This window comes from Magnolia sinica, chromosome 11 (genome assembly GCF_029962835.1).
Source record: "Magnolia sinica isolate HGM2019 chromosome 11, MsV1, whole genome shotgun sequence".
Classification (NCBI taxonomy): Eukaryota; Viridiplantae; Streptophyta; class Magnoliopsida; order Magnoliales; family Magnoliaceae; genus Magnolia; species Magnolia sinica.
In genome coordinates, this window is record NC_080583.1 from 5,914,177 (window position 1) to 5,938,853 (window position 24,677).

Genomic DNA, 24,677 nt, shown 5'->3' on the forward strand with positions numbered 1-24,677 from the left:
TACATCAAGGTGGGACCCACGGTCACCGCTTCACCGAAGCTGGTGCTTCCCCGGCCTACCGAATCTGCTCTCTAATAAACCTCAAGCCGAAAAGTTGTACAGCAACGTGCGGATTTTCAGTTCTCATTTTTAAAATTTTATATCACTATCAAATGATCTAAACCATTGATAAGATGGGCCTCATCATGGATGGCCCAGGAACCAAATTATCTCCAAGATCGGAAGACCCAAGTGTATGATATTTGGCCTCTATTTTTGAATGAACAGTACCCAAATCTATATTTTCTCCTAACCGTCTATGTATTGACTGCATATCTAACGGTTTTGATTATCCAATCTGAGGTGTTTTTACTAAAACTCCATCCGAAGATGGTCAAACAACATCAACCGTTTGATTTGATGAAAGTGGGCCCCATGTGTTCAGAGCGGTATTATACACCCCAAAAAATTAAAAAAAATAAAAAAACTCCCATTCCACACCAGCGGAGTCGTACTTCCTCGCAGGCTCTCTACTACCGAAATTCTCAAAAAAAGGATTTCTTCCTTCGGTGAGTGACTGCTCTTTTCATGCATTCGGAGGTATTTTTTTGTTCTTCCATTTTCTACTTCAATTTGTTGGTTTTTTTTAATGATTTGATTGCGTTTGTTAGTTTCAATGAATAGTTCGAATCAATGCTCTGTGATTTGATTTTTTTTTTTTTCCTGGTATTGCATTTGGGTTTTGTTAGTTTCGATTAATAGTTTGAAATCCATGGCGATTGGTTGGATTTTTTCCTGTAATTTCCTGTTTTCGAATTTTGGGTTTCCTTGGGATTGTGTATCAAATGCATTTTTGGGTGTATTTTTTTTTTCTTATTTATGTGTATTTTAATAGATTGGACTTTTTTTTTTTTTTTTTCCTTTGTTTTGAATAGATTTTCTTTGTTTTCTTATTGAATTTGGGTTATTCTTAAATTTGCATGAGTAGGAGATTTTCTATCATAATGCATTTATTTAGTGGGTTATTGTGGATTCTTATGTGTTTTTTAGTTAATAGAACTTGATTTTTTCCCCTTTTAAAATTTTCTTAATGGATTTTTTAAGTTGATCTTATTGACTTTGATTTTGCCCATATTGACATGTGTAGGAGTTTTGGATTTGGGATTTTGCATGCATTGATTTATGCCAATTCCTTGCTGTTTTTTTTTTTAAAATTTTAATTTTAATTTTATTTTTTATAAATTTTTTTAGCCAATTCATTTGTAGTCAATTTTTAAAATTTTAAATTTTAATTTTGGTTCTTCTATAGATAGTTTGAAATTTTTAATAGTTGTTTTTATTTATTGGATGTATTTATTACATGTTATTGAATCTGGTGTTATTTTCTTGTTACTTCATTTGGGGTTTTCTTGTATTTTATATGTAGAGTAGGAATTTTGAGTTAGTCTCTTTGGGCTTGTGTATCGAATGAATTTATTTCTAAGACCCACTTGTTGGTTTACTATGGATTTATGTTTTTTTTTAAAAAAAAAATTATTATTATTATTTTTTATTTTTTAATTTGACTGAATTTGGTTGCTCTTCTTCTTCTTGTGTTGAAAGTATGGATAGATGCTATTTGATTGTATTTATTTGCATACAAATCAGCAAGTTTTGGGGTTGGGTATTTTGTATCAAACACTGGGTTAATTTTTCTTCACGCCTTTGAATTTGTTTTTTTTTTCTTCTTTTCTTTTCTTCTGTGTGTATTGAGGAGGAGAAGAAAAAGTGGGAAAAGGTAAGTTTTTGAGAAAAAAACACCAAACCCTCTTGCAACCGAGAGTTTTATATTACCTTTAGATATCTTTATATCACCAAACTAACATGAGGCTAGTGTTTGAAATATCGGTATTGCGTTACATATTGCTTCCGTGGGATACAGATACGCATCGGTTATCACACGGGATATATAATTTGTATTGGGTAATTTATCGCACTTTTTGGGAAACATCGGGAAAATGGTTGAAATTTTCAATGAAACTTCAAGGATTGTTAAAAAAGGCCTTAATACACATTTTTAATTCATAACATCTTAAAAAAGGAGTGCACATAATAAGTTTCCTTTGTCTAGGGTCCTAAGTTATGCATTGTCTGACTGAACTAATGCAACTACATTCAAATTAAATGCATAACATTTGAAGTATATGTGATGATCATTTCATCGAATACTCGTAAATACTTTGAAATTAGTCTCAATTGATAGCTGGTTAAAGGGAAATTTTGAAAAAAAAATATTTTAATAAATTTATATTAAATTTTAATTAAAAATGATTTTTATTTTTTGAAAATTGACAAGGACTTAACAAATCAATAGATCAGCCCTCATACATGCTTGATTTCATGTTTGAAGTGCAACATTGCAAACATTTTCGGAGAAATTAGGAAAATTTTGAATTTTCTCCAAAATCGAACCGCCTACACCCAAAATTTGAAATTATAGTGTATGTGATGATCATTTCATCAAATACTCCTAAATACTTTGAAATTAGTCTCAATTGACGACTGGTTGAAGGAAAATTTCGAAAAGAAAAAACATGGAGAACATGAAGAGCCTATGAATATCGAAATTAAAGCTCCAACTCCATGATTTTTCATGCAAAACATAAAGAACCAATGGATTTATAACCATTTGACACTAACTTAACATAATTTCAATAAAAAAAGGATTGGAAATTGAAAATGCTCATCGGATCAAACATGTGGGATATATCGGCACTACCTATGCGTTTTGTATCATGCAGGTGGGATACAAAATATATTGTGGGATATATCGGCCTATATCGTCGATATTTAAAACATTGAATGAGGCTAATTAATTTACAACACCAACACTTATCCCCAAGCTTGAGCTTACATGTGTAGGGTATGCTTACAACTCTTTGGCAATCTCTTCTCAAAGACTTGATGAAAGTATTGGCAAGTTGATGTTCTGACTTCCCAAATGGAGTACTTATTTTCTTATTAGCTCCCTTCTCCCTAACAAAATAGCAGTCCATTTACATATGCTTGGTCCATTCAAGAAACACATGGTTGGAGAGGATATGAATAACATCTTTGTTGTCAACACAATACTTCCGTAGGCTTCTAAGCGGGGAAACCAAGTTCGTTCATAAAGTTCTTCAACCAAACAAGCTCACAAACGATGCGTAACATAGCATGATATTCAGCCTGTGGACTTGATCACGCCACAACATTCTGCTTCTTACTTTTCTATGTGACTATATTACGTCCAATGTAAGTGCAATAACCTCTGGTAGATCTCCTATCTCTTGGAGCTGGCCCCATCAGCATTGGAATAAGCCCATACATCAAGTTCATCATGCTCAGAAAACAAGATGCCCTTTTGAGGAGAGGACTTGAGGCATCAAAGGATCCTTTGAACAACTTCCATGTGAAGCTTCCTTGGGGAATGCATGAATTGACTAATAACCCCTATAGAATGATAAATAATAGGGTCGTTAAGCATATCAACTTCTTCACAGGCTATGGTATCCAAAAACGGTTACATAACAGTCGCAACAGCCGGTAACATTGGTTATTGTTACACGTTATGGGGCCGTAACAACCATTATGGAAAAATGGCCCATAATGGGCCATTACAGTCCTTTAATGGTTCATTACATTATGTTTTTTAGATTTTGGCTGTAACAGTAACGATTATTGTCGTTATGGCCACAATTACCATTATTGAATACCTTGCCACTGGTAGTGTGACGAATATCATCGAGATTTTGAAAATATCGTGTTAAGATCATGCAAAATACACCTAATGATATTGTCGCGATATTTTCAAAATATCGGTTTTTAAGATATCACATTTTTATTGTTGTATTGAATTTGTTATATAAATATTATTTAACTTTAAAATTTGCTTATTAATTTACAATAAATATTTTTAATCAATTTTATTTTGGTGAGATTTTCCCGATAATATGTCAAGAAAAACCTCAAAATTTGAAAATCTCCCAAGAAAATTCTGGGCCGAGAAATTGAATGAGTTTTCTCACTCCTTGTTGGTTTATGGGCTATTTGGGCTGAGAGGAATGGTAGATGTTTCAATAATATTTTTCGTAGTGTGGATTGGGTCTCTTCTCATGTTTTGGATATTGCTATGGAGTGGGTTGCCACCAAGGGTTGATTGTTGTGATTTTGGTTCCTTCTTTCCCTTTTTTCTTTTGTCTTTCTTGCTTCCTCTTTGCACTATCTCAGCGCTTTTTCAATGAAAGTTCCTGTTGTCTTTTAAAAAAATGGTAGGACTAATGATCACTATTGCCTTCCATTGGGGAACCAATTGGACTTACCACTAGCTTTCCAGTATCTTTTGAAAGCTCTAAAGCATACTTTCTTTTGGATATGAAAATCTCCTTTTTTTGGGCAAGCAACTTCAGTCCCTATAAAGTAAGTCAAGGGAACAAAATCTTTAATATCAAATTCCGTCCCTGATTTTAACTTCCTAATTGATTCTTCATCAACCCCTGTGAGAACAATTGCATCGATATAGATTGGTAGGATTGTGGTGCCCTTCTCTCCCATTTTCACTGACAGCAAGTAATCTGTTATGCATCTTTGGAAAACCATGTTTCACAAACACTTGGGTCTACTTGGCCTTGTAGACTTGGAGTGCTAGATAGAATGAGAGATAAGAGTAAGAGATCTAGGAAAGAATGAGAATATTAGAGAGAGAGAGAGAGAGAGAGAGAGAGAGAGAGAGAGAGAGAGAGAGAGAGAGAGAGAGAGAGATTGTATATTTGTATTAGAGTGAGATACTTCTCCATGCAAAGGGAACTTGAAAGATTCACTACTCCCTTGCCACATAAATTTCCTGTGTATACTATCAATTTTGGAAATAATTGATTTGGGGCATTGAAACAAGGACAAAAAGAAGATGGGCATCCTCGAAAGAGATGAGTTAATTCTGCCCCCTAGAGATAACACATTTAACTTCTAGGATGAAAGTTTTCTCTCCCTTCTTTCCAAGATGTTGTCATAAGAAGAGTGGGGGCTTACCTATGCTCAGAGGAAGACCAAGATAGAGAGTAGGGAGGGAGCCTACCTTACACCCAAAGGAATCCACAAAGGAATTACACACCTCTGTTGAGAGATTAATGCAAAAGAGTTCAGATTTCGACATGTTGACCTTCAAACCGAGACTACTTGGAACCAGCAAATAGACATACTAAGGAAAGGTCACCATTCTCTCCTCTTCATCACAAAACAGCAAGGTATCGTCGACAAACTGGAGATGGTTAATGTGAAAAGGGAGATTTCTAATAGAGAACCCTCTATACAGCCCCATCTCCTAGCCCTTGGTCGACATACCACTAAGGGCTCCAATCACTAGAACAAAAAGAAAAGGGAATAGGGGGTCCCCCTGACGAAGGCCTCTAGATGCTTTGAAATAACCGAAAGGGGATCCATTGATTAGGACAAAATATTTGGGAGAAGACAAACAAATTCTTATCCAAGCTCTTTAAGAAAAACCAGAACTCTTTTCCAAGATCCATCAGGCGCAGAGGTGATCATTGCGGAGCCCCTCCATATCAGAAGCGGGAATTCTGCAGTAAAGCTAATAGAGAAAGATCAGAGAGCTTCCTTAGTCAAGACGATTCGTAGGAAGAAATGGATTCGCGATGCTATGGGACACATTGGGAGACTTCTTGGTCTGTCGTTCGGTGATTGCCTGGAGGATTTCCTCGCCCTATTCCAGTGTGTCGAAACTAGAGGCAGACCTCTGGACCCTAACAGAACTCCTCAAAAACGTACTCCAAGGGTAGGCAGAAATAGGGAGATGAAGCGGATAGTCATCACCTCAACAAGCAAATCTAATCTCAGGTTTGAAGAAGGAATAAAGGGATTGTGGGGAAGTGTAGTTCTCTCATGAAGATAGTCTCATGGAATGTGCGAGTTGTGGGGTCGAAACAAAAAAAGAAGACTTATCAAGAGTTCTTGTAGCAAATGCAATCCCTAGATCATTTGCCTTCAGGAGACCAAAGTGAAAGCGTTTGATGAACGGTTGATGAGAACGCTTTGGAAGGCGACGGACGCTGAATGGGTGGCTAAAGATGTGTCGGGCAGTTCAGGGGGTATTCTTCTCGCATGGAGATTTGTGTTTTGGACTCTCTTAAAGAGTATAGTAGGTAACTTCTCGACTTAAGCTATTCTGAGAAACAATGCTACGGCTGCGATCTCTCTCATCTGCTCAGTTTATGGCCGTACAAACAACGCTTTAAGGGACGACTTCTGGGAAGAACTGATTCTTGTCCGACAAGGTTTCGATGGTCTAGTGTGCTTCGCAGGAGATTTCAACTCCATCAGGTTCGCGGGATTGAAATCGTCTGGGCATAAGATGAAGCCTCACATGGTCGCCTTTTTCGACTGGATTGACAGTAACGGTTTGGTTGATCTTCCTTTAATCGGCTCTCAATTCACCTGGACGAACGGGAGGTTCTCCCCCGATTATGTCAAGGCTGGACCGTTTTATCCTATCTCCTGATTGGCTGGACTTTCTGCCTTTCTCCTCTCAGTCTGTCCTTCCCAGGACTACTTCAGATCATTGGCCCCTTCTTTTATCTGCTGAGGAGGTAGACTGAGGTCCTAAGCCTTTCCGATTTGACATTTCTTGGCTTCATGTTGCGGGATTTAAGTCCATGGTGGCTGAGTGGTGGAAGGAACTGCAGACTCATGGATTTGCAGGCCATAGACTGTGCTCCAAACTTAAGATGTTGAAAGAAAAACTCAGGTAGTGGAACAAGGAGGAATGAAGAAAATCTGAAGTGGAGATGGATTCGATCCTATTGGAGATACAACAGATTGACATCCATGCCGAAAGCAGTCCAATGACGAAAGAATCCCTAGCGAAGAGAATCCAGCTCATCCAATCCCTCTCAGCCAAAGTCTTGGAAGGCGAAATTTCGTGGAAGCAAAAAGCTCGATCAAAATGGATCAAGGAAGGAGACAAGAATACGAAGAACTTCCACAGTATTGCTAGTATGCATGCAAGGGTCAATCGCATCAACAACATAGTGATAAACGACAATTGAATTGAGGACAGAGAGACGATCACTCGCGAAGCTATCTCCTACTTTCAAGGGCTCCTCCACAATGAGGGATGGTCCAGACCTCGGCTGGATAACCTCTCGTTCCAGAGTATTAGTGAAGAAGGTGCTGGCTTTTTGGAATTGCCGTTCTCCTTGGAAGAAGTCAAAAAGGCTGTGTTTGCCTTATGAGGAGACAAAGCCCCCAGCCCTGATGGTTATCCTATTTAGTTCTTCCAAGTCTTCTGGGATCTCGTTCAAGAAGAGGTGATGGCCTTTCTCAATGAATTTACGTAAGAGGGAGACTCTCTAAAAACATTGGGGCGACCTTTATCGCGCTGATTCCCAAGTGTTCGAGAGCTTCGGAATTTAAAGAGTTTGGACCTATCAGCCTCATTGGAAGTCTGTATAAAATCTTGGCAAAGGTCCTTGCTAATCGGTTGCAGAAAGTTATTTGTTCGATCATCGCTCCCAACCAGTGCGCTTTCATCCTGGGTAGACAGATAATAGACGGAGCCCTCATTGCAAATGAATGCCTTGATTCCCAGCCATCGTTCTAAGAAGAAATTTATTTTCTGCAACTTGGACTTGAAAAAGGCCTACGATCACGTTGAATGGGACTTTCTTCTTTATTTGCTGAAGCGTATGGGTTTTGGTGAGACTTGGAGGAGATGGATTAAGGAATGCATCAGCTCAGCGCAGTTTTCTATTCTCTTGAACGGATCGCCGAAAGGATTTTTTAGAAGCTCGCGCGGCCTTAGGCAAGGAGACCCTCTATCCCCTTTTCTTTTTCTCATTGTCGGTGAGCCGGTGAGGCCTTATCTTTGATGCTCCATAAAGGCCAGATGGAAGGTATTCTTAAGGGAGTCCAAGTGAAAGGGATACAAGATCCAATCTCACGTGCAGTTTGCCGATGACATCCTTATTTTTTCTAAAGCAAGTAGTGAAACAATTTCTAATTTGCGAACAGTTATTAGATGTTTTGAAGTGGTCGTGGGTCTGAAGGTGAACATGCTCAAATCCAAAATTTATGGGGTCAATCTGGACAATCAGGAGGTTAGTGAGTTGGCCGATCTAATGGGGTGTTCCTTGGGGACCTTCCCGGCTACATACGTGGGTCTCCCTTTATGCATCAGCCTGCCTAAAAACATCAATGGGACAAGGTTATCTAGAGATTCCATCACCATCTGGCTGTGTGGAATGTCGTTACCCGTCTATTGGTGGTCGGCTCACGCTGATAAAACCAGCGCTTTCCAATCTCCCAACCTACTTCATGTCTTTGTTTTGTTGTCCTGCTGCGGTCCTTAAGTCCATTGACTCCCTCAGGCGTAATTTTCTCTGGCGTGGTAGGGACGACAAGAAGAGGTTCAATCTCATGGATTGGAGACAGGTTTGTAAGCAGATTAAAGACGGAGGAGCTGGCATAAAGGACTTAAAAACGATGAATCAGGCTCTCTTAGGGAAATGGATTTGGAGACTTGGTACATAAAATGATAGCTTGTGGAATAAAATCATTAAAGGCAAATATGGGAGCTCGGAAGGAGGGTGTTGGACGAAAGAGTCTTCCTCGTATAGGGCCTCCGCAATCTAGAAAGGCATTTATCGTATGAAAGAAGAGGTCCTCCAACAGATAGGCTTTGAAGTTGGCAAAGGAGATTGCATTAGCTTCTGGACGGATACCTGGCTGGGAGACATCTCGTTAAAAGATAAATTCCCTAACATATTCCGGCTGGCTGCGAAGAAAAATAGTTTCATTGCTGAAAATTACTCCATCGAGGCAGACAAAGTGGTCTGGATTATTCAATGGTGAAGGAATTTGGACGACTGGGAAATCAACGAGTTTGTGGAGCTGTTGGATTGTGTTCAGCACGCTTCTCCTAATCAGGCGTTTAAGGACTGTCTAATTTGGAAAGCAGACAAGTCCTCAGTCTTCACGGTCAGATCCCTCTTCAAGCAGCTCTCCATCATTAACGACAACACCTCTCCTAAGGGCCCTCATTTCATTTGGAAGTATGCTGTTCCTCCAAAATTGCATGTGTTCAGGTGGTTGGCTGGGAACAGAAAAATTCTTACTCTAGATCATCTTTTAAAAAAAAGGTATGATTTTAACTAATGTTTGCATATGCTGCCTGAAATCGGAAGAAACAGTGGACCATTTGCTGATCCACTGTCCGTTTGCCTGCTCCATTTGGACAGACATCCTCTCCTGTTTCAAGGTCAGTTGGTGTTTCCCTAGAGATGTGGATATGCTTCTCAAGGCTTGGCACTGTGTAAGAATAGGCAAATTGAAATCTCGGCTATGACGGATGGCGATTCTGGCAATTTGGTGGGCTATTTGGACAGAAAGAAACAATCGATGTTTCCGCAACAAATCGAAGCCTTCTCACTTAGTGGCTTCCTCCGTTAAATGTCTAATTGCTGAATGGGTTTCCCATATGGATGGGCTTAATGTAGATCTAGCCTTCCTCGAGGCTTAGTTAGCTTCTGCTATCTCAGCAGTTTTCTCTCTCTTGTTCTTCCTGTTTCTTCTTTAATACAAGTTATCTTTCAAAAAAAGAAAAAAAAGAAAAACCAAAACTCAATTTTTGAAGCATATAATCCAGGAAAGACCAGTCAACATGGTCATAAGCTTTCTGGAGATCGAGTTTGCATAGAATGCCCGATCTCTTCTCCCTAGCACAAGAGTCCAAACATTCATTAGCAATAAGGAATGTCTACCCTCAATAAAAGCAAATTGGAAGGGGGAGACGACCTTAGAAATCACCTGTCTCAGTCTTTGAGCCAGCCAAAATTTTGGAGATAGTTTTGTAGGGACCACCTATAAGCCTCATGGGCCGAAAGTACTGAAGACATTATAGGAAATGACAAAAATACCCTTGTGACATCTTAATATTAATAAACTAACACATCATCGTAATCGTTGTCGTCATCTAAGCCTCATCCCAACTAATTGGGGTAGTTGTAGGCTACACAAATCTTGTTCCGTCATTCCACTCTATTGTCAAAATGTCAGATTGTTAGGATTCATGAGAAACTCCCACTCTTCTTTATTTGGGCTTTGGACCGGCAATGAGAGCGCGATACTCCCACTGGTGGGATTATTAGCAAACTAAAATGAGCCTACTTAAAATTTGACACCAACAGTAGGGATAGCTTAAAGAGACGTGATTTGGTTGATTTTTTTTTTCCTTTTCCTGTTATTGGTTTTGGGTTTTGCCTGTTTTCAAATGGAATAGGAATTTTGGGTTGGTTTCTGTAGATTTTCTGAAACATTTTTTTTTTTCTTGGACCTACTTATTTGGTCGCATTTTTTTCCTTCATGTTTTATAGTCTGTTTGGTTTTATTAAAAAGATATATCGTGAGAATAGCAATTATGATGGATTGTGTCAATTACTTTCCAAGTCAGATGAATATATACCATCTAATGAAATGTTGTACTTTTTTTTTGTTTCTTCATTGCAGTTTTCCAATTCTTCATCTGAGAAACATATGATGTGGCATGTAATGATTAGAACCCATCAGAAATTGTTCTTCTCATGAAATACCTTCTCAATGGAACCCAAACAGGCCTTAATCTTTTGAAATTTTTTTTTGCCCCTTGTAAGGGTAATTGAAATATGAAGTATTTGATCGCAGTTATTTTTTATTCATTTCTTGAATTTAGGCTTTGCTTGTATTTTTTCATAGAAAGTATTTATTATTATTATTATTATTTTTTCTTCTGTTTTTTGTATTTATTTCTTTGACCCCCTTTGTTGGGGTTTCTGATATAGAGCTTTTCGAGCGGTTACATAAAAAAAAATTTGTTTAAGGCTGGGGATTTTGATGTTCTTTAGCAAGGAAAGTTTTTGGGGTTTTTCTTTTCTTTTTAATTCTGTTTTGGATTTCAATACTCTTTTTGTTGGATTCTAACATTTAGTGTTTCTGATTTAGGATTTTAAGCAGTCAGACCACGGTTTTGAGATGACTGGATTCTTCTGTTGTTCTCCATGGTATGATTATTATGTGCAATTGAAGATTGTTAGAGAGAAACTTTCTGCTTACTAGAAAATTTGGAGTTAAAAAAAAATTTACTTAGGACCCTTGCAAGAAGATTGTTGATGAAGGTTTTTTCATTCATGGTTATAACCTGTTGAAAAGAGAGGTTGTATGGGTATTAAGAAGAGCTTTTATTTTGATGCAGATAGAGCTATAGTCTTTATGCTGGCTTGTCTACCAGGCAGCTCTTTTGAATTGGGAAACTAGCAATAGATTTGGAAATGGAGGACATTGTTTCTTTGGAGGAAGACGGGATTCAAGAATTAGCCGCAGACGCATTTCCAGATTCATTTACACATAGTTGCATCGATGATGAAGCACCCCCAAAATCATCGTGCCTGGTTTTGGAAATAGGGGAATCCAGCAGCAGCACTTGTACGACAGAAATGCCCTGTTCTTGTAACAGTGCTGAACTTTCTGGTGGTTTCAGCAGCAGTGAGAAAGAGAAAATGGTCATCAGTCAGGACGGCACAAAACTCGGTCAATGTGATCGTGTTGGATTGGGGAGAAGGTTTCAGATTGCAGTTAGCTCTTGTGATTGGTTTGTTGCGGAAATTCTGATTCCATTTACAGATAGGCAGGGTCTGAATGACTTTTTGGGTGTTGCTTTGGATGCCATTTGGCTTCTGCGGACGGAGCGTGAACTTAAGGGTGTGTTAGAGTTAATCAAGAAGCTTATCGCTTGTGGTGCTACTGACTATAGAGGAGCAATGCTTAGGACCTCCTTTCTTGCTTCATGTGTCTTGGTTTGTAGGTGCCGGACAATGAGCTTACAGGATACTGTCAATATCATGGCCAAAAGGTATGTTCTAGTTCCTGTTGTTTGAGTCTTTTTCCCACTAGAGTGTCAATCAAACTGGGTATTGCTAAATGCTAGTATGTTGTCAATTGAAATTTCTATTTGTGTGCTAATTGTCTCGGACTATCAGAATCAGCTATTCTTTTATGGTACACGCTCCAGTGGCAACGGCACCACCATTTGCAACAGTGATACAGGCTCATGGCGGGGTCCATGTGATGTGTGCACTGCGTCCAATCCACCTTATTTTAACCCAAGGCCCAAAAATTGGGCCTATTGAAAACTCAAGAGGGCCACACCCCAAGGAATACTTTGAGTAGGGATGCCAACTGTTAATATTGCTGGGGGGCCTACCGTGTTGCTTATATGAAATACAGTTCGTTCAGACCCTTCGTCTGGCCTCGATAAAGTTTCAGTCCAAAAGTCAGGTATTTTTGCAACAGGTGGGCTCTGGTGAAAATCAAGGTGGTGGGGTCCCCTCCCAACCTATTTCCTGTTCTCTGGGTCACCTGATTCATGTCTGGAGTTGATTTTTGGGCCCTGGGGTTAAGTTGAGGTGGCACATCTAATGGAGGGTTGCATGTCATTAATGTTTTCAATATCAGTGTCAACGAATGTATCGCACACCCTCGGGATATGGAAACATATTGGTTATCACTTGGGATCAGATGTATCGCTTAATGTTTCACTGTTTTTGGGAAACATTGGGAATTTGGTTGAATTTTTCAATGGAACTTCAGGGGGTGTTAAAAAAGACATTATTACATACTTCGAAATCAAAAGATCACAAAACAAGTGCACATAATAAGTTTCCTTTGTATAAGGTCTTAAACTATGCATCATTTGATAGAAGTGATGCATCTATATTCAAAATTAATTCATATCATTTATAAATCTAAGAAATGGATTAGAAGTGAAAGATTTGACAAAAAATGAGATTTTGTAAGTTTTTTTTTTTTTTTTTTTCCCATCAAATTTTAATTTTTTTCTGGGAAAAGACCAAGTGGTGCTGTTGGTATTGATGTATTGATGATACTATTGTCGATACATCATCGATATAATGCAATAATATCGTCGATATCCAAAAGTCCTGCAACTTCCTGCGGGTGCAATATCGATAATATTGGCCGAGATCACAAATATTGGATGTCATTTATACATGTGGGCCCCATAAGCTCAGTACTGCCATAAGTTTATGGTGGTACTGTTACAATGGAGCAATATTTCCGCAAGGGGGGGGGGGGGGTGGTTTTGTTGGGGGGCTAAGAGCTGCAGATTGGGTTTAGGTTGACCTGAACCCAACTGACCCAACCTGAGTTCATTCAGGGTTGGAAAACTCTAACCCAGTTTAAAATCCAGTTGGGTTCAGGTTGAGCAAATTCAGGTCGGGTAGGGAATAGTCATATGTATTTGTGTTGGATCGGGATGGGATGGGTTAGTTGGGTCAGTTTAGGGTTGAGTATAGAGGAAGTCGGGTTTGGGTTAGTCACCTTGGGTTGGGTTGGATTGCAGGTTGGGTCCTCTTGAGGTCAGGTCAGGCTCAGTTTAACCCAAACCAAACACGCCTGAGTTGCATCCCTACCTTGAACTATCTCATGGAGTTTCAGGGAGTCCCACAATCCTTGCCATCGACCTTGGAAATTTCAGCATGTGTATGATTTTTGGTTCAACGGCAGGAATGGCCACTTCATTTGTTATCATGGATCTAGTTGGTCCCATGAAAGAGGCAATAGCTTGACATACCTCATGAAAGATCGATCTTGTCTGACAGAAATTGCTGTGTTTGGCAACCCGTCAGACATACATGCTGACACGTGTGGACACTTCTATTGGGTAAAACAAATCTGAAGTTCGAAGTCTGAATCTGAAATTTGAATATAAAGTCTGAATCTGAAGTCGAAAAACTATTATTGAATCTAGAACAACCTGTTTGTTAATTAACGTCTGAATTGTTTGGAATATGTTAATTTGACACATTTGCCCTTATGAAACAATCATGATTGAATCCCTACCATTGAAATCTTCATGGATTCAATCAAAATGTTTATTTACCAACATGTTGATAAGGTAAAAAACACCCAGATGAAGAGACCACACAAATATCATCTTAATCCAAAGCTTTTGTAGCTCGTAAGAAATTTTTAATGGTCATTTACCACTTTTTCTTGTACTATGGCCCATCAGAGATTTGGATCTGCTTCATTTTTTGGCTCATGCCCAAAAATGAGCTTTCAGTATGGATGGATAGCACGAACGTAGTCACATACGTCACAGTGGGCCTCACAGTTAGGGTCCCACCCACCTCGGGAGATCCAGATTGCATACTAACGACGTCAGTAGCCCCTAGCTATTGGACGGTATTGTGTGGCCCCCATCGTAATGTATGTGTTTTATCCACGCCGTCCATCCATTTTTCCAAATCATTTTAGGGATTGATCCCAAAAATGAGGATGATCCAAATCTCATGTGGCCTAGAACTTTCTTGGCCCATTAATGGTCATTCACCACTATTTCCTCCGGTATGATCCACTTGATAATTGGATTTGCTTCATTTTTTGCATAATGCCTCAAAATGATTTGAAAAAACGGATGGACAAAGTGGATATATAATACATACATCAAGGTGGGCCCCATGGTTAGGACCAAGGTTGGTGGCATGTGGCACAACATGCAATCCGCTAAACCCCCATAATTCGAGAGCAAATTAGGTGAGATCTCGGATCCACCACCGTGGGTGGGACCCCTGACTGTGGGGCTCACAATGATGTGTATACCTTAAATCCACACCATCCAGCCATTTTGAAAGTTTATTTTAAGGCATTGCCCCAAAAATGAAGCTGACACAAATTTTATATGGACCACACCATAGGAAACAGTCGTGATTTAATCCTCACCATTAAAAACTTCATGGATTCCACCAAAATGTTTATTTGCCATCCAACCTGTTGATAAGGACACAAACACCTAGATGAAGAGACCACACAAATATCATTTTGATCCAAGACTTTTGTGGCCCACAAGAAGTTTTTAATGGACAATCAAATATGGATGGACGATGTGGTTGTAGTCACATACATAACAGTGGGCCCATAGTCAGGGGTCCCACCACCTCGGTGGATCCGGGTCTCACCTGATCTGCTCCCCCCAAATGCGGGTGGGATTGCGCACTACCCCCACTCGGTCTAGCTAGAGATGGACGGTCCTGTCAAAGGGCTCTATGGGGCGTACCATGATGTATATGTTTTATGCACACCGTCCATTCATTTTTCCATGTCATTATAGGGAACAAGAAACAAGCCAGGTCTAAGGCTTAAGTGGGCCACACTACAAGAAATAGTGGGAGTTGGGTGCCTACCATAAAAAATTTCTTGGGGCCACATAAGCCTCTGATCAAGCTGATTTTTGTGTTTTCCCTTCATATAGGTTTGTGTGACCTTATGAAGAGGTTAGATGGCAAATTAACTTCACAGTGGACCCTAAGAAGGTTTTAACGGTAGTCATTCTATTCCCACTGCTTTCTATGGTGTGGTCGACTTGAGATTTGGATGTGCCTCATTTTTTGGGATCATGATCTAAGACGATATAAAAAAGTTGATGGGCGGTGTGGATCTAACACAAATCATAGTGGGCACAGAGAAGTGCCACATGTTAAAAGTTGGGTTATGTTTTATGCAAAGGAGAAAGTGCAGGGCAATTTTGAAATTTTTAAAAAGAATACACGGAGTGCATTCTCCATTCATCATTAAGCTAGACCATCATTGCTTAAAAAATTCAGCCAAAATACACGGAGTGCTTTCCATGTTCCGTGTTAACAAACAAAACTAAACACCGAGTGCTTTCCGATTCTGCATTAAGTCAAAATTTTCATCATTACCAAATTTTCATCCTTTCTTATCGATAAAAAAATATCCTTTCTTTTTTGTATTTTTAGAAATATTTATATCTTTCCTGTATAGTTCATAAGAAAATCTATATTCAGTTATATAAGTACATTTTTCTATATTAGCTGGGACAAGACTATGATGCTAATGATAATACATTTTTCAATTTCATGTATGCAAGGTAAAACGTATATAATAACAGTACATTTTCCAATAGAGTGAAACTTTGATACTCTGATAGAGTTTGATGGATGATACATGGGCATCTAGAAATTACTTAGAATTGCATACATGGCACGCAAGTAATTCAAATTAAACTGTCCAAATTGTGGGTCCCACTTTAAATGCATCATGAACCAAGCATTAAGCTTATTTGATAATTTGACTATTGGATGTTGGACATTTATTGGAAGGTTAAAAATGGAAATATTCAATGGTGATTTTTCGACAACCAAGTGTCGATGACTTAAAGGTTAGGATTATAGTTTCATGAACTGTGAAGCGAAGCAGCAACAGATTTGGGTGTGAGAGTGTGGAAGCGTTTATTTCAAATGTTTTCCAAGTATAAATAGATAGGAAGTGGGAGCGCAAATCCAAAGCACGATTCGAAGTGAGAGCCACACCTAATTAGAAAGATTTGCAACTAAGGTTAGGATTTGTCCACTAATCTGATTTAGGAACTGTAACACAACAGTGGCATTCCCAATGCAGTCAGTTTAATTTGAATTGATGTATGCGACATGTACAATTACTGAGGGCCTACGTATCAACTATCAGGGGTCATAAGCTGTCAGCGTATAAAGTAACTACCTTTCCTATATCATTATGTATCTGTATCTACGTGTGTCAGCATATTGAGTTTTTCAGGGTCCCCGTGTCTGACACATCGTGTTAGTGTCTGATGCTGACTCACATGTCCATGACTCCATGTCCAAGTCCAAGTTATGGAGCTAAATCAGCCGTGTGAAGACAAGGGAGCAAGAGGGGGGGCTCAAGCTCCAAATCTTAGTTGCAAGAACCTTCCATCAGGTGCCGCTCCTGCTTCAAACTTGCAATTTGAACACGCTCTCCTTCTCCTGCTTCCTAGCCATTTATACTGGCAAACATTTTTAAATAGACACTTATCTGTTCCCAGACTCGAACCTGCTGCCGCTTCCCTTCATGCATTGCGCAACTATACTACAATTCTTTCCACGGGTACTTTACCAAAGAACTCCACTGGCACCTTTTGATAGTATCACTTATTCCCTTATGACTCGATTGGGTTTGGAAGGAAAAAAGAAGAAAGAAAGTTGTTTGCATTGAAGACCTAGGATACAAGTTGCACCTGTCAACATCCTACTGTTAAAAACCCTAATCAGACCTCTACTATGGAACTATACAACCACCAATTGACACTCTTCTATATAGAGTGGAATATCTACGAGGTTGGGGCACCCTTGTCCACATGTCTTCCATGTGTGTGTGTGTGTGTGTGTGTGTGTGTGTGTGTGTATAAATTCATTGATTCTTGACCTTAAATTAGATGCAAAAGAATCGAAGGTCGATTTCCATTCCTTCAATATTGCAGACATGTGAGTCTTCTTGCCTCCATGAAAAAATTGGCCTCTTCTCATTTTTCTTTTCTTCAAATGTCGAAGCAGTATTGAGACTTGCTTGTAATTTCTTGACTACCATCTCCTTAAAGGAGCCATGTTGAAAGCTTGAAAAAGCAAAGATTTCTATTTGCAAAGATGGGTTGTGGATTATTCATCAAAAAAAGGAAAAAAGAAAAAGAAAAAAGGGTTACAAATCTCATCCATGGTCCTTGTGAACCCACCATCGCCCATGAAGTTTTCTGGATGTTTTCCAGTTTATTGGTGAATGAGGCCCTACATCACTATAGAAAGTTATTGTTTGCAGCCTGAAAGCACCTCTTCCCTGTGTCACTCAGGTACAAGTACAGGTATGGGTGCCAAAGTTCTTTGACTCCCGAATATCATTGTAAAAATAAAAAATAAAAAATAAATCTACTTCGAATATTAGGTTTTTTTTGGGGTGCCAAAGTTATTCGACTCCTGAATATCAGTGTACAAAAACAAATCTACTTAAAGTATTAGGGTTTTCTTTTTGTTTTGTTTTTTGTTTTTTTGTTTTTGTTTTGAAGTAATTTTGCATTATTCATGAATATAATATGGTGTTTTGTTCTGTTTATTTTTCAACATAGAATATTTGAGCGCTTGAGCCATATGCAATGCAACCCCATCTTCAGGGCTGTCAGCAGGTCAGATATGGGCCAGGTTCTATAATATCAAACCCAGGATAGCTAGGTTCGAGTCTTGAATGAGATCCAGACCCAGATCCAATCGGGTCTGGGTACCCATCGGTTACCTATTGGGTCTTTAGATCTAGGTTTCTAGTTGGTTTGGGTCAAAGAAGAACATTAACATGGGTGCGGTTGATGGATGGCTTTAGATCACACACATGTGCCACTTTGACACATGTGGTGTGTAAATGGACTACTTTACATGTCTATGGCTTGGGAAACCTTATTCTGCTGCTAGAATAAACAAGTATATCATATATAGTATCACCATTAAAACTAACTGGATCCGACCAATTTTAACTGGGTCCTAGTTCACGGGCTCAACATGAACCCAACTGGACCCAAATTTAACCGGGCCCCAAGAGCTGAGATCCAAACCAGACCTGATTACTTGATGGGCCCAAAAAAAGTGGACCTGGACCTGTTTCAATCGGATCGGGTCCATCGGATACCCATTGACACCCCTACCTGTACCTATTCTATGCCATATCAAACATGCATAATCGTATTTTGTGACTAAATTTCAAATTTGTGGCCTACCATAGTTCAAGAATAGTGTATGTAGGTCAACAGAAGCTGTGTGCACACAAATATATGCATATGTACAAACATATATATTAATGGTATGTTATAAAAATATATAGGAGTAATATCTGTTGTTATTATCATGGCCCTCAGGTCTTATCTGGTCCCACTTGACCCAATTGCTAATCATGCCTGAACTTTTGGGTCCAATCGGCCCCACAAAACCTGTGAGTCTATACCTGAGCCCTGTCCCTAATGGGCTAGGCCTGAAGATCAACGGGCTGGCCAACCCATCAACACCTTCATGTTTGAAGCTCATGTCCTGTTTTATTGGATAGGCGCAATGGTATATTCAGATGCACGCATTTATCATTAATTAACTATTGCCATGACCATGAGTCATGTCTTATAGCACCTATGGTTTGCTAATACCATGGATGGGTAGATTCCAGCCCCTCTACATGCCATGACATGTGCCAATGTCGCACACATATGCAAGATCCAAATTGTCCATTGTGATCTCAACCACATAAATACCCTCACCTGAAAACCCCAAAAATCAGCCTGGTACACTCGTCAGATGGGCCAGTGTACATGACAAATGAACAGCTAAAAAAGCTGGGTCCATTTGTTTCAGAAACTATGTCCACCTGGTGGATGGGCAGGTGTATTTTTTGGGCCTGGCATCTACAAGGTGGGGCACACGTGATGAGCGGTACAGATGTTCCACAGACATTCTGCCCTGGCACACATGGCGCCGTATAGAGGGGTGGGGATCTACACACGTGCAATCATCAGACCTAGCACCAGCAGATTAATCAAGCACTAATTGCATTGCTGTTTGCTGGTAGGCTAAGCGAGCGTCTTGAAGAACGCGAGGGCAATGCAGTTCTGAAGTCTGGAGCTGCTGCCAAAATTCAGGGATTTACGGAATGGGCTTTGAATTGTGTTGGTTTCTACTCCTATTTCAAGGGAAACAATGACAGGGTAATGAACAGCTGGGTCATTGAGCTTCAACTCCAGCTTTCTGCATTCAGAGAACTTTTGGATCTCATAGGCGTCCACCTCACGGTGAAGGATTTCACTGAGGCCTTTGACGCTGCATGCTTTGCTCTCACACTCTTCTTCAGTGCGATCGATCCTGGTCGGGTGTCTGGAATCACGTCGAGTGCAATCCAAGGCTTCCTAGAAATATTGTTGGAGTGGGGCGCAGACGATTTTAACCGTTGGGTTCTTCAAGCTTCTTGCTTCGGTAGTACCGAGCTGGTTCGCATTCTCTTGCAGGTAAAGAGAGCACATGACTAGCTTTTTACTTGCTACTAGGAGAGATGCATGCACATGACAAATACAATGGCTGGATTTTGAATGCTTCTCTCCCCACATGGGTATGTGTTTGTGAGATCAGGGTTCATCAGGTCTGCTGTTTGTATTTATCGTGACCTGAGAATTAGGACAATCAGTTCATTAGGTTTCCCACTCGTATCGTCGTCATCATAGCCTTATACCAACTAATTGAGGTCGGCCAGTCATACAGTAAAAGAAAAACCAACAGTCCATATTCAACATGCACGTCTCCTCCAGTGATGGGACCAGCATGATTTTCAGGTCATGGCACATGCATGGCAGGGCCTAGCTGATGAACTACCTGGATCTCACACTGATGTGCCAAAATAGCATGTGAGTAGGATTTGAAATCCTACTCTTACAAGCAGCCATGGCAGGACTCCATTCGCAACTATGCTATGGACTCTCTTTCTGGCAACGGAAAACTCTCATTTTTCATGCATCAGTGCATATTGGGTTGAGGTTGCTAGAATACATTCCAACGTATTGCAAAGGGTACACCGGGACTTCAGCCATTGGATCAGGGTCTTTTCAATGACCCAAACCATTTAGATGATAGTCCTCACCATGGGTGGGGTATACCCAAAAAAGACCTCAAATTGAGATAATTTCAACTTTTTTATTATTCAAAAGTTTAGAAGACCGTCCATATTATAAGGATTGAAATATTCCAATATAAGAGTGTATATTCTCTACCTATGCCCCATTCAAGATGTGGTCCACCATGTAAACAGTTTAGATCATTGAAAGATGACTTAGGTCCAAAGGCTAAGTCCCAACTTATCATATTGTAGTACATCCAGATGTATTCTATCAAACCTCTTTTGGGTTTTGTTAGTTCTCATTTTCTGCATGTTTTCTCTGTGGAATGAGAGTTACTTTGGGATTTCATTGTATCTGTCTTGATTTCAGATATCCCAGCGCAACAACTTGGATGTCGATGTGGATCTTGCTCTGGCCTTTGCGTCCCGCTTTTGCAAGATTAGCACGATCGAGTGCTTGGTGGTGGAAGGGAATGCGACTGACTTCTTGGGCCCTCTCATGAGAGCAGCGGGGAAGGGCTGCATTCAAGTAGTCAAATGGTTTGTCGAGAGGGGCTGCACTGATATGGATCTTTGCCTGACACTCACGGCAGCAGCTTCAAGTAGTAGAATTGAGGTGATAGACTACTTGTTACCCAACGTGCCCCACCATGTCCTTTCTACTTTGTGTATAGAGCTGATCAAAGCGGCCGGAGAACAGAGCAGCGATTCGTTTGTTGGCATTGGATATCTAATGAGATCGAATTTCTTGCGTGATCCGGAAGCGACTTATGCAGCTGCAGATTGTGTGGCGAAATCGGAGGATGAAACCATCTCTCCAGAGTTGAGAGCCTTTTTCCATGATACGTGGTCTGAGGATGCGTTCCTGCGTGGGCGGAGGTTTGGTCAAGACCACTATGCGAACGTGATGAGAGTTGTGAAACGGGGATTGTCGCCTTTGAGTCTTCAAGATCTACCATTGTCATTGCAGGTAACAAAGTGTTCTTCTCTTTATGTTTACCTTAGCTGCATTCGGCTCGGGGTGCAAGAAAATAACTCATTTCAAGAGACAGCCCTCTTTCCAGTACAACATAAAAGAGACCCATTTCACGATTTTTGGAAATTCCACCTGTTTGGATAGGAAGATTCCAAAGCGCGGATGTGGAAAACCTCCATGGAAAACTAAAACCGTGGAGAAGTGGGAAAAAGTATCCATCCACTGTTTATTTGCAGCTATATTTTCCATGGAAATTGATTTGTTTTCCCTCTGCCATTGTTTGGATAGAACTTTTTATCCTGGAAAACCGAAAAGAGCCCTTAAAGGTCAGATGGTGTCACCAATAAAAAGAGGAAATGCGCATGGTTTTTTGGACAAAATCAATCCACTCATTTTCTGAGAAAAACATTAATAAACGACAATTGATTTCTACTGCTATTTTTTATAATACAAACAACATAAAAAACCATATCTGTTGAAATCAATTCATTTCTAACCATTTAGAAAATTTCCCAAGTCACAAATGGATTTCTCCCCTCCTGAAGCAGCCCTGCCCCGAATGCGTCCTCACTTTTACCTGAACCTCAGCCTGAGGATTCACACAGTATACACTGGTCTTCAGTTTGGACAAGTGGGCCCGTGGTTCAGCAGGCCAGATTGTCTGGCAGATGTGAGCCGACGTGGAAGAGACCATTCTCCAAAAAATTTCCAGATGGGAATATCCTATCCACCGATCTTGGGCCCGTTTTCAGTCGATTTGCACCCTTGCTGCATTTCTATTCTTTTTAAGTCTGTTTACAGCCACAAGTTGAAAGGTTGGGATTGTCCTGTGGAGGAGATTTTTGGGGAAAGTCTGTCTACAGCGCAGCCCAACAAACAAACGGTCGTGATCACTGAACCATGTGCATCACTTGTGCAAACTGAGGAGTGATGCAAACTGAGGTTGAAGTATTCTATGTAAATATCAAGGATCTGTTAAACCAAATTAGATGGAGCTCTTTGAAAATTTCGCTGCAAATTTTCTACAGAGGAATTAGAGAGGTCCGAGCTTCGACACCCTGCATATGTGGCACATGGGCCGGTCATCCAGACCGTGATCTGATGGGCAACATGGTGGATTGAGGATGCCCCAAACTTCTAGATTGGAAGATTCTAAGCCTTTAATCAGTGGCTTACCAATAGACAGTTAAGAAGCAAATATATTAATGGTCCACATTTTATCAAGGGCTAGGACTGTTCCAACTGAAAGGGACACCTCAGATCAACAATCTGGATCACCAAAGCATATAGATGACCCTATAGCGCCTAGTCTCCTTTTCTTGTAGGGGAATTATCACATAGATTCATTCGTATAGTAATAACCATATGTTTGAGCTTTGTGGGGCCCATGATGTGCTAGTGATATCCAACCTGTCCCATTATATTCTTCCCGTAATGTTGGGTGTAGATCTCCAAAATCCAGCCTGATCTGTATCTCAGATGCACCAAAGGGTACAATGGGGACATTGGGGGAAGGCGGCGCCCGTGATAGAAGCTTCTGATGGGATGTGGGGTCCACCTTGTTGTGCCTATGTCATCCAACCTAGTCATCAGGTGTTCCCCACCAGGATGAAGGGACATGTCAAAGCACACGAAGGGAACAACAGGGACACTTTTAGACATGCCCACCTGATTTTTTTATAGGGGTGGTTCCTGGGATGTACATTGCCCATAAGTAGGCTCACCGGATGCATGGTTTGGATTCTACATGCACATCACAGGTGGGCCCCACATGGCTTGTTCACATACGTGATCATGCATCTCTTTATCAATATCAGTGAATGGTGCTTTTTATTTGAGCATTTGCAGGTAGCAATCGCATATTTGCCTCTGTACAGAGAATGCATAGAAGCTGGCGGGCCACTGCTTTCTCAATGGTTGCGGGGTCAGCTGGTGGAGGCTGCTTGGAGGCTCGGAAAAGGATCTTTCGACAACATTGAGCAAGTCATCTGGCGGACCAGAAATGATCTCCTCGCAGTTCTGGAGTGTCATATCCCAGTGTTCTTGCTGTAGCAGTTGGGTGCAACTTTGTTTCCTTTGTCACATGTGCCGGAGCGGCCACATGTGGTCGCGATCCAAGCTGTTCAATAGGTGGTCCTGCCTCATATGCTTTTTGGCTGAAAAATCTGGCTGGCCTGCTCATCAGGCGTGACGTGTACAGCAAAAAAAAAATAAAATAGATGGTGGAAAGAGAGGTACCATACAATGCTTTGGCTGAAAGTTTGTACTGCAATGGATGGGTTTTTTTAGATTTTATAAGTGGGTACTGCAGTTAAAGTGATCTGAACCGTTGATATCATGGGCTCTATTGTGGATACACGGGTGGCCAAGGAACAAATGGTTAAGAAAGAAAATACATCAATGGTTCACATTCAAGTAAGAAAGAAGCCAGATATTCAAAGAAGTAGGATCTCCCATAGATATGGACCATCCAAGGTGAGGCCCATGCTATCAACTGTTTTTGAACCATGTGGGCCCCACTTGAGGAAACTGAAAACCTTCACTATGCTTTACAAAAGTTCACCCCGGCATTGTATTGTCTGGTCAATGCCTCCAACAGAGTTTAATCAATGGTCTGCATTCAACATCCAAGCATGGCCCAACTGATGACCGGCTTGTCATAATTTATGGCCTACAATGCATAGACCGTGTGGCCCAGATCATTTGCAAGTGTGCCACTTTGGCGTGCCTGAGAATGGGATGCTGATCCTGCTTTGGGAGAGTTGGCCTTTGCATTTCTTTTTCTTTTTCTTAAATTTTTTTTTTTTTTTTTGGTGGTTGGGGGATGGCACTTGTGACCGGTGCATCCTAGCCGCTGATACTCTTAGTTTCAGTTTCAAGGAGATCCATTATGACGGACCAAGAGTTGTCCTACATTACATTGCAGCTAGAATTTTTCTTTAGTTGGACCGTTAATCTTGTAAATGACCCACAACACTTGTGTTGATTGAACGATCCCAGCCATTTATCTTTGGCTTCTTTTTTTTTTTTTCGTTAGCTTGGAACCAGTTCCTTTGTTATCAGCTTCATCTTACCCATCCATTTGCAGGCTGTAATGGTGGGATATGCTTGAACCAATGACACAATGGTTCCAATTGACTCAGCGGCTCGATCAAATTGGCCCAACTTGCCCAAGTTGGGGTTGACTCATGGGATCGGTCTGGCCCGGTTGCGA

At 40.4% G+C, this 24,677-nt stretch overlaps 1 protein-coding gene across 1 annotated transcript; it reads left to right on the forward strand.

Annotated features, from left to right (window-relative positions):
- The first annotated feature begins 453 nt into the window (after positions 1 to 453).
- LOC131218663 (ankyrin repeat protein SKIP35-like) lies at positions 454 to 24,474 on the forward strand. The gene is made up of 6 exons (XM_058213336.1): positions 454 to 548; positions 10,987 to 11,045; positions 11,237 to 11,893; positions 19,453 to 19,885; positions 20,858 to 21,457; positions 23,312 to 24,474. Exons 3-6 carry the CDS (start codon positions 11,313 to 11,315, stop codon positions 23,513 to 23,515), a joined length of 1,818 nt encoding a protein of 605 aa, XP_058069319.1. The 5' UTR covers positions 454 to 548; positions 10,987 to 11,045; positions 11,237 to 11,312; the 3' UTR covers positions 23,516 to 24,474.
- The last annotated feature ends 203 nt before the right edge of the window (positions 24,475 to 24,677 follow it).

Bases quoted from the DNA above. Each gene is read 5' to 3' on its own strand.
- LOC131218663 (XM_058213336.1), top strand. From the start codon at position 11,313: ATGGAGGACATTGTTTCTTTGGAGGAAGACGGGATTCAAGAATTAGCC. The intron at 11,894-19,452 runs GTATGTTCTAGT...GTTTGCTGGTAG, and splicing joins GTCAATATCATGGCCAAAAG to GCTAAGCGAGCGTCTTGAAG. The intron at 21,458-23,311 runs GTAACAAAGTGT...GAGCATTTGCAG, and splicing joins ATCTACCATTGTCATTGCAG to GTAGCAATCGCATATTTGCC.